The sequence below is a fragment of the Salvelinus namaycush genome, chromosome 5 (genome assembly GCF_016432855.1).
Source record: "Salvelinus namaycush isolate Seneca chromosome 5, SaNama_1.0, whole genome shotgun sequence".
In the NCBI taxonomy this organism is placed as follows: domain Eukaryota; kingdom Metazoa; phylum Chordata; class Actinopteri; order Salmoniformes; family Salmonidae; genus Salvelinus; species Salvelinus namaycush.
In genome coordinates this window covers 42,825,815-42,836,909 of record NC_052311.1, presented here as the reverse complement: position 1 = coordinate 42,836,909, position 11,095 = coordinate 42,825,815, and the positions used below count along the sequence as shown (strand labels likewise).

General features: G+C 44.2%; 1 protein-coding gene across 1 annotated transcript; it reads left to right on the top strand.

Annotated features, from left to right (window-relative positions):
• The first annotated feature begins 663 nt into the window (after positions 1–663).
• Positions 664–6,628, top strand: LOC120047541 (keratinocyte differentiation factor 1-like). The gene is made up of 4 exons (XM_038993070.1): positions 664–935; positions 1,489–2,609; positions 2,975–3,052; positions 5,835–6,628. The coding sequence occupies exons 2-4, from the start codon at positions 1,508–1,510 to the stop codon at positions 5,924–5,926; spliced, it is 1,272 nt and encodes a 423-aa protein (XP_038848998.1). The 5' UTR covers positions 664–935; positions 1,489–1,507; the 3' UTR covers positions 5,927–6,628.
• Positions 6,629–11,095: the final 4,467 nt, after the last annotated feature.

The window sequence follows — 11,095 nt, the reverse complement described above, 5'->3', positions numbered from 1 at the left end:
GGCCAGTGTATTGGCCTTAGTAAAAGTCCAGTAACACTCCGTATTATTCAGAGCCCCATGAAATGACACCATATATGGATTCTACAGACCCTACTGAGTATTCCCTACAATATTTGTATTGCGACACCTAGAACTAGATTTTGCTCTGGTTTTCTGTTCTACTTGATAACTAATTGCACCCACCTGTTGTGCCAGGTCTAAATCGGTCCCTGACAATGAAAACAAGCAGTGGAGCTAGCTTCGAGGTCTAGAGTTGAGTTTGAGGGCGGAGTGATTCTTATTGTGGGCAATGGAATGGGTGGAGTAAAAGGCCAGCAACACTCTGTATTATTCAGAGCCCCATGAAAAGACACCATATATAACCTACATTCCACAGACCCTACTGAGTATTCCCTACAATATTTTTTACTGTGGCACCTAGAATAGTTTGTTTTACACGGCAATAATATTCCACATACAGTGATTTGCATTGGGGCTATTTACTTGGCCTTGGAACATGTTTTAAAACACACATGTATTGCAAATGTCACTTAAATATTTATATTGTTCATGTTTAGGCAATTATTAGTTTATTGACATGTTCTACTATTACGTGGGGGACTTTTATTTTGAACATTTCAGATCGTCACGTCTTCCCTCTGGGTGGGTGTTGTAGAATTTGGATTTACCTGTAGCCGCAGGTAATAACCTACACGGGGAGACGAAGGAACAGAACACTGTGGAATTTACCAAAAGAAGCTTAGTCTTCAGTGGATAGGGTTGGTAGCTAGCTACATGTCTTGAAATCGGCTGACTTTGTTGTGAAGAAAACACAGGTGGAGAGTTGAGAAACCGATACACACCAACTCGACCCAAAGAAAGAACGTTTTCCTTACGGACTTCCGTAATTTTATCGGCGTCAAGAGTTGCCAAAAGTAACCCAAGCGATTTATGCGGTAAGTTAACTTCTCAAATGTTCACCGTATGAAGAAGCGTATCCTAATTTCGAACAAGCTTAACTCTAGCCCGACATAAAGTGACCTTATAGATGACGTGTTTGTTTTTTGAAAAGTCATATTTAACAAACTTTCCAATTTTTTGATTAACCTACAAAGGTATTATACCTGGGTAGCCTACCCGATCAAAATAGACAGAGCACGCACGGAAAATGTATCCAAAACAAAGTCGTTGTGACACTTCCACAGGCCAAATTTATACGCGATTTAGATTGACTTGAAAGATATCAGAATTTTACTTTTTCCTATGGCATTCTCTCCAATTGCATGATTAAAGCATATATCTGCAAAGTAACCTACAACAACTATCTATGGGCTGTATCTCAAAATAGAGTATTAGTTCAATGTTTGGCGTCAATAGTCTACTTGTTGCAACAGGAAATGATTCATGTGACTGTGACTGGCAAAAGAGATGATTAGTAAGCATAATAATTACTGTGTTTAGATATGACTATAAAGTGTTTATATTCCATTGTTCCCATCATATTGAAAGGTCCCGGGTGCTTTGAGCCATGCCTGGCCACAGCACAGGGGCTCCTCAGAAGTCCCGCCACGACAAACAGCACAGGGGACACAGTACCAGGGCTGACGGCTACAAGCAGGGCCGCACCATCTCTAGAGACAGCACCGCCAGCCAAGAGTCCTACAAGGACCCCCATGCCGACCACAACACACGGGAACAGTATAATGGTGACCACACCCGTTACTCTGAGGGCCAGCAATGCCGCAGAGGAACCCCCCCAACACGACACGTCAGCGGGCGGGGGTCAGAGACACTGGGGTTCATCCCTGGCTCAGCGGACTCACCCCAGAGCACAAATGCATGTGGCTCCTGTGCCTCTATGGGCTGGAGTGGCTGCAAGGCTCTCCTCTGCTGTGTCCTCACCTGTGGCTCCTGTGGCAGCCGGGATCTCTGTCTGCCTGTCAACAACGAGAGCTCCACGGACCACCCCGGCAAGGCTGACCCTGAGCAGCCCCACCCCCCCAACGGCGTGTCCGTGTCCAACCCCACCTGCGGCATCCCTATGGAGCCCAGCATCAAGCCTTCCAAGCAGCCCTCCAATCTGCCTCCTAGTGACAGCTTCCGCTACAAGGACGTCCGCATCGGGGGCCAGACGGTGGTCTATCCCACCTCGTCGTCGGGCCCCAAGCGGACGCGTACGGGCGGCAAGGGCGACAGCCAGCGTCCCGTCAGCAACACCAGCACCATCTACTCCCGGGAGGACCTGGATCTGGACGACCTGAGCGACAGCGGCACGGACATTGACTCGCTCATCACTAAGAAACTTCTAGAGCTCTACGCGCTGCACCAGATCGACCAACTGGCCAAGTGCACATCGGACTCGTCGTTCTCAAGGAAGACCAATGAGATCAGCGAGCTGATCTGCAGCATTGCTCAGGACTACAACCTGGAGCAGCGGGAGGCAGAGTGCAGGCTGGTGCACGGCGTCATCCGCATCAGCACGCGCAAAGGCAAGAAGAACAAAAACTCAAACTCCCAGGCCCAGGAGCCAGTGCACCAGCAGCCGCGAGCAAACGGGAGGAACGACCGAGGGACCCTCCTTCCTGACAGTGGCAATGAAACAATGACGTACACCTTTAACAGCAGTGAGAGTAAGAGGGTTACTACATTCATCTATACATTCAAAATAACTAGTGCATTTCAGGTATTGAGAGTCTTGAGAGAATAAGGGTGACAAAGTGTTGTCTTTCAATTTAAGTCAGAAAATCCAACAATGAATTCTTTGAATTACAACAATGAATTACTTTCCCATTTAACCACCCACTTTCCCCTATTTTTACTTCACATGTTTATGTTGCATACCAAAACTATAATCATAGTCTCCATAGATGACTCTGCTGAAATGCTTTTGGTGCGCTAGTGTTTGTCTCATCTCTTCGGTATCATTGGGTCTCCCTTTTCTATTCATTCATATACATCTATGTTTGAGTAACACTACATTGCATTTTTACCACAGTGGAGCCTGAGGTGAAAGTGTCGGAGCTGACACGGTCGGACGAACTAGCCAGGAAGATGAGGCACTACAGTGGAATAAGTAAGTACTTCTGGATAGGAATTCTCAGTCTCACAGTAGGAGGGCTGATATAGGATCAGTTTAGTATTTTTATATCATAATGAATGAGATTTCTAGGACATGGGGTACCTGATCCTAGATCAGCACTCCTCTGAGATGCTTTTAGAAAACGTGCCCTAGCCTAGCTAGTCTAGGCCAAACCTGCTCGTACAGTAACATTGTTTGCCACTTATTTTACAGTATTTAGACTACTACTATATCAAGACCCTGTACTTCCCTATACCATAGATGGTGTACTGTATGAGATACAGTGCATTTGGAAAGTATTCAGACCCCTTCCCCTTTTCCACATTTTGTTACGTTACAGCCTTATTCTAAGATTGATTAAATACAATGTTTTTCCTCATCAATCTACACACAATACACCATAATGACAAAGCAGAAACACGTATTTAGAAATGTATTAAAACAAAAAAACTGATAACTTATTTACACAAGTATTCCGACCGTTTGCTATTTGACTCTAAATTGAGCTCAGGTGCATCCTGAGCATTCCATTGATCATTCCTGAGATGTTTCTACAACTTGATTGGAGTCCACCTATGGACATGATTTGGGAGGGCACACACCTCTATATAAGGTCCCACAGTTGAAATGTGCATGTCAGAGCAAAAACAAAACCATGAGTTGGAAGGACTCTTCCTACAGCTTGCCGCCCGGCCAAACTGCGCAATCGGGAGAAGGGAAGGTGACCAAGAACCCGATGGTCACTCTGACAGAGCTCCAGAAGGACAACCATCTCTGCAATACTCCACCTATCAGGCCTTTTATGGTAGTGGCCAGTCGGAAGCCACTCCTGAGTAAAAGGCACATGATAGCCCGCTTGGCGTTTGCCAAAGGCACCTAAACGATTCTGGCCATGAGAAACAAGATTCTCTGGTCTGATGAAACCAAGAATGAACACTTTGGCCTGAATGCCAAGAGTCCCATCAGGAGGAAACCTGGCACCTCCCTACCGTGAAGCATGGTGGTGGCAGCATCATGCTGTGGGGATGTTTTTCAGCGGCAGGGACTGGGAGACTAGTCAGGATCGAGGGAAAGATGAACGGAGCAAAGTACAGAGAGATACTTGATGAAAACCTGCTCCAGAGGGCTCAGGACCTCACTGGGGCAACGGTTCAACTTCCAACAGGACAACAACCCTAAGCACACAGCCAAGACAACGCAGGAGTGGCTTCGGGACAAGTCTCTGAATATCCTTGAGTGGTTCAGCCAGAGCCCAGACTTGAACCCGATCGAACATCTCTGGAGAGACCTGAAAATAGCTGTGCAGCAACGCTCCCCATCCAACCTGACAGAGCTTGAGAGGATCTGCAGAGAAGAATGGCACATCTGTATTTTGATATTTTTCCCCAATCTTGCAGCGTCAAACCCTAGAAGACTTGCTGCCAAAGGTGCTTCAACACAGAACTGAGTAAAGGATCTGAAAACTTATTGTAAATGTGATATTTCTGTTTATGAATTAGCAAATATTTCTAAAAACCTGTTTGTTTTGTCATTATGGAGTATTGTGTGTAGATTGAGGGGAGGAAAAAAAACAATTTGATCAGTTTTAGAATAACGTGACAAAGTGGAAAAATTCAAGGGGTCTGAGTACTTTCCGAATGCACTGTGTAACTTGAATCTGAGCCAGCGTCTATTTACAATATGGTGGGTTCTGTAGCATTTCAGTGTAATTGTTCTAAGCTGGAAATACTCTCCCATATCTGATCCAATACATGTTTTCAGAACAATAACACATTGTTTCCTTGTTGTGGCTCATGGAATGGTTATCTTTACTTGTCCTGGGCAATGTTCATTTAGGCACCAAACTGAAGAAAACGGACTGGAACAGGGAAGGACTAGCTAGACTTGTTAGAAACACTCATTTTCCATTGCAAAAGGTTTTAAAATGTTTCTAGCTGCGTGCCCTAATGAACACAACCCTTGATTCTATGCGGCAGGCAGCAGAGGTAGTAGGCCTAACCTCTGGGCTGACTGTTCCGGTAAGTCATGGTAGCTGATGGGCTCTATGGTCAACACAGCTGTAGTGCCCAGTGCAGCTGCAGGCGTTTTCTTACCTCTCTGATTACCAGTGGCATACCGTGCTTTGATGTGACTCCTGGAGAATAAAAGCCTTCGCATTCCTCCTTTTTCCGTGTGCTGTTTTCTCCTGGCTATTATACCACCTCCCCCTCTCTGCCACCCTATACACCCCTTGCATCCTATCTCAGTTTCCCCCATTCGCTCAGGGTAGGTGGTGTATGTCGTCCCCTCAGGCAGCGTATCAGGTGACATTAAATGCCTGCCACATAATGGTCGACGGTTTATTGTGGAATTTGGGGAGTAACCCTGATTACAGCTTTTATTTTGTTATACAGTGGTGAGAATGGAAGGTGAGGGGGGAGTCTTGTTACAGTGCCTTTGGACGGAGGGACATTGTGGTGTTTTCACACCATATGCGACTGTGGGAGTGTGCCAGGATATCAGCTGTCAGAATGTCATTTTCTATTTTTATTTGATGAAGGGCCAGTTTACTGGACACAGATTTAAAGCTAGTCCTGGAAATAAAAATGCTCAATGGAGAATATGTAGCTTTTAGATCCAGGACGAGGCTTAATCAGTGTACAGGAAACCGGTCCCATAATGTATTGTGTGGTTCAGTAACCATTATAGTGGTAACTTCAACTATTGCTATACCTTGTAGTCTCTGTCCATCCCAATACTGGCTGGTAAATGTTTCTCTCTATTCTGGCCCTCCTAGCTGACTCCTCCAGCTCAGCTATAGCCTACTCTCACTACCAGCATGACACAGAGACTGACTCGTCAGGGGCCCCACTGCTGCTCGTCCTCTGAACGTCGTGACAAGGTCAACACAACGTCCAGGGCACAACATTCTCAAGGGCCTCAACTGAACTGGGGCCGCTGGCTGTTGTGTGATAGGCTGATCAACAAACATTTACATCACACTATTGTTCCTCCAACACTGTCATGCTTCCCTGGAACTGTAGTAGAAGGCAATCTATAGAGACGGAGAGGATCTTAAGTGTGGGACTATTGAAGCCATCTCTTCACTCTGGTGTGGAATCAGCATGTCCTTCCAAACCATGGAACCGTGAGTGAGGCCTGCTTACAATGGGGAAGGGAGAGATGGTGGCACCACTCTACGGGTGCACAATTGGCACATATCTGAACATCCGAAAAACAAGGGGATTTTTTTTTTAACAAGGGAAAGCTATGGACTTTTTTATATTTGCATGCTATGTTGTAGGTTGTTTTTATACCAGTTACGTTGTTGCCTTGCCACTCTAAGCAGAGACACTAAAATCACTCCATGCCATTTTTAACTCCGTTCTCAGTTAAGTGACTGACCCTAATGCATAACCGTCCCTGTTTAAGTGTGCATGTGACAGTTCGTTAGGGCAAATTGACACCCTACCATTTGGACCCAGTAGCAGGTTTAGCTTCATACTTTACTTTGTGTCAAAGGAGTTACTTTGTACAAAACTTTTTTTTTCCGAAGTTAATGTTGCTTCTTGGTTTGTGTAAACATCTCTCTTGAAAATGTAAATGGGTCTTTTGGTCACTTAAAAAAAAAAAAAAGTCAATCTATAGGTACATTTTTATAAAAATAAAAAAAGGAATGAATCCCCTTGCCTGTTTATGCCAACTTGCTACTGTTTAAGTCAACTGTTTATATAATATATGATAATATAGTTAACTTAAATCTAATAGAGTATGCTTATTGTTTCGGTATGCACATTGGATTGCATCCTAACTTGAGATCGAGTTCCATTGACACCGATGCTTGACTTGAGTTAAACACAGATCTCAAGGATGGATTCAGGCCATTGAGTCCTTAAAATTGCTCTGTGCTACTTATGTTTATGCACAGATGTGTATTACTGAGGAAGACTTGGGATTTTGTGTTTTTGCTGTTGGGTTAGTCTCTCTGTCACTTGATCAGATTTATGTTAATGGTCAGCTATGCAGCAGAAGGGGAAAAAAGAGCTAGTGTAGGTGTAGGCTTTACATTTTTAAGAGGCCTGTACTGGTTTTTGTCAAGCTTTCAATCTTTCCTTCCCATGTAATGTGTTAACTTATATTATTTCAGCACTAACTACTCCTGCACACTTGTTTTGCCTGCTCTCCCTGTCACAGCAACATGCTTGTGCAACATTGTTGGGCTACTTTATCAGCACCTCTGTATTTCTCCCCGTCTCTCAAATTACTGTTGTCAGCCTTCTCCACCCCCCGCCCTCCCACACCCCCGGTCAGTGTGTTGTCAGCCTATTTCCGCCCTCAGAGAAAAAGGAGGAACTCGTTTGACTGGTTTTGACAAAAGAAAGGATATAAAATCCTGCCGTCTGTCCTGAGTAGTTCATCGCAGGGGGGAGCATTATCAAGAAAATGTAACCTGCTTTTGAGAATTTCTCTCTGTGTCCCGAAGCTTTGTTGGGGGTTTGTTTCGGTTTTCCCTGGCTCTGCCCCCTCTGCATTCCAGTTCTACCTGTGTGAGGTGTCATGAAATTATAGTTAGTTGTGAAATAACACCTCATGCCAGGTCACATGACCGTATACATACCTTCTCTAAACCGAATGGCACAGAGAAAGTATCTTTTCTTGGATGTTGACAAATTTCAACAAGCTTACAAAACTCCTAAGTTTGCCGTGGATAACAGATTTGTGTCATTGAGTTTATTATCTTGACTCATGTATGCCTGATTTATGTTTGGAAGAATTGAATTGTGTTAGAAACGTTAACCTAATGAAGGTTACATCCGAATCCTCCTTGTCCTGGTGTCAGTTTAAATGACCACCACAGGAGGGAGCAGCGTACCACAAGAACTGAAAATTGTTGCCCTGCTCCAGCTTAAAGGGGAAATGCACCAGCTGATTTGGCCTTGTTTTTTGGCTTGCTCCTCAAGAAATGGTGGCGGCTGTGACTGAAGCCAAACGCGAGTTGGTTTGGATGTGTGGTTGGATATATGGGTGTTTCTCGGGTGTGTGGTTGGATATATGGGTGTTTCTCGGGTGTGTGGTTGGATATATGGGTGTTTCTCGGGTGTGTGGTTGGATATATGGGTGTTTCTCGGGTGTGTGGTTGGATATATGGGTGTTTCTCGGGTGTGTGGTTGGATATATGGGTGTTTCTCGGGTGTGTGGTTGGATATATGGGTGTTTCTCGGGTGTGTGGTTGGATATGGGTGGTTCTCGGGTGTGTGCTTGGATATGGGTGGTTCTCGGGTGTGTGCTTGGATATGGGTGTGTGGTTGGATATGGGTGTTTCCCGGGTGTGTGGTTGCATATGGGTGTTTCCCGGGTCTGCCCTTGCTACACCAAGACACACCTATCTGTCAGAACCTTGCCCGCAGCTGTTTCTCCTCACGCAATCACCAACAAAACCTCCAGCAGGTTGAGTTGAATAAATACAGGCAGATGTATGGTGAGATGCCGGAGGAAGCTTTGGATAGGTCAGTAGCTAACAGAGTAATATGAGAAGAATGCAATTGCTGAATTTATGTAGATATTCTAAACTTAAGTGTTATGATAACTTTCATATGTATTAACAGGTTCATGTAGAAAAAACAACATAATACCATAGAAGCAGTTTTCTGCTAATATGAGTGTGCATCATTCGTTGTAATTCCCAGCCGATACAGGTACTGTGTCTATTGACAATATTGTCTGGTGGTAATTGGGGCCATCTTGGAAGACATGTCAGAGTGGTTATACCTTCCTGTGTGGTATCCCATATACAACAGGAGTTTCCTGATCCTGGTGCAGAATAAAGTTTCTCCCCCCCATATTGACTGATACCATTAAATTCCCTAATAAATAAAGACAATCCAATTAAAAGTTGTCTAGTAAAATGTTTATGCCAGGTCTCGCCTGTACATGTACGGCAGTCCAATCATCTTGGAAGTCTCCATGTGCTGGCTCCATACATGTTTCTGTGAACACATACACACATGGTCACTTCTATTACCAATGTGTTGTGAAATGTCATGTTTGTAATTGTATTTAACTGCCTTCATTTTGATGGACCCCAAGAAAGAGTAGCTGCTGCTTTGGCAGGAACTAATGGAGATCCATAATAAGTACAAATGGCAGTTAGGTAATATCTGACATAACTCAGTGCAACTCGATATTAGGAAGGTGTTCCTAATGTTTGGTACTGTATACTCAGTGCCTATATTATTATTATTATTAGAAGTATTGTTTCATTCACTTCTCTTTTTGACCTGCACTGTTGCAGTTACATGTGACTAATAAATGCTTCTAATCTTTAAAAAAAAGAAGAAAAAAGAGGTGAGGCTGGAGGTGAGGTCTTTGTTAGAGGTCCTTGGTTCGAGCTTCGGCATGACCCAAATCAGGAGGAGGTGGTACTCACTAAGCAGCCAAACCCACTGCTGGTGTGCGTGGGCAAAGAGCTCTACTTTCAGGTAAAACAACAAATGTAAACGCTAAGAGTTTGCTAAACGACATTGGCACTTGGATTGGAACCTGTGCTATGCTCAGGTGACATGAAAATAGAGCTCCGTGGCCACGCACACCAGTGGTGGATTTGGCATTGAAGGAAAGATGCAGAAAATAACCCCATAACTACTGTAAAATATGTTGGTGGATCTTCAATGTTTTTTTGGGCTACTTTGCTTCCACTGGTCCTGGGGCCCTTTTTTATGGTCAACGGCATCATGAACCTTAGTACCAGGACATTTCTGCTAAAATCTGGTTGCCTCTGCCAGGAGGCTGGAACTTGGCAGCAAGTGGATCTTCCAGCAAGAAAATAACCCCAAGCACACATCAAAATCCACAAATAAATTATTAATTGACCACAAAATCAACATTTTGCAATGGCCGTCTCAGTCCCCGGACTTCAAACCCATTGAAAACTTGTAGTTTGAATTGAAGAGGACAGTCCATAAGCACAGACGAGGATATTAAGGATCTGGAAAGATTGTGTATGGGGGAATGGGCTATTTCAAACTCTGTTTTTCAGGGTGAAATCTGAATTTGAGATCCACAAGTGTGATTGCATGGAAATTCCACTGTTCCAGTGAAGCTAAGGTGTTTTCTGAGCCTGGGGTGATTTTACGTCTAGGGCTCAGGAAGCTACATGAACTTAACTTTGTATAAAATCATACATTGATGTCAATGAAATACTTGCTTTTGTATCATAGGATTTGGGCCTCAGTGTGTAAAATTACACTGAACAAAAATATAAACGCAACATGTAAAGTGTTGGGCCCATGTTTCATGAGCTGAAATAAAAGATCCTAGAAATTTTCCATATGGACAAAAAGCTTATTTATCTCAAATTGTGTGCAGAAATTTGCTTACATCCCTGTTAGGGAGCATTTCTCATTTGCAAAGATAATCCATCCACCTGACAGGTGTGGCATATCAAGAAGCCGATTAAACAGCATGATCATTACACAGGTGCACCTTGTGCTGGGGATAATTAAAGGCCACCCTAAAATGTGCAGTTTTGTCAGACAACATGATGTCACAGATGTCTCAAGTTTTGAGGGAGTGTGCAATTGGCATGCTGACTGCAGTAATGTCCACCATAGCTGTTGCCAGAGATACTAATGCTAATTTATCTACCATACGTCGTTTTATAGAATTTGGCAGTAAGTCCATCCAGCTTCACAACCGCAGACCACATGTAACCACGCCAGTCCAGGTCTGAGTCCAGCCACCCGGACACCTGATGAAACTGTGGGTTTGCACAGCTGAAGAATTTCTGCACAAACTGTCAAAAACCGACTCAGGGAAGCTCATCTGCGTGCTCGGCGTCCTCACCAGGGTTTTGACCTGACTGCAGTTTGACGTCGTGACCGACTTCAATGGGCAAATGTTCACCTTCAATGGCCAATGGCACGCTGGAGAGGTGTGCTCTTCATGAATGAATCCCAGTTTGAACTGTACCTGGCAGATGGCAGACAGTGTGTATAGCATCGTGTGGGCAAGGGGTTTGCTGATGTCAATGTTGTGAACTTTCTTTTAAGGTATCTGTGA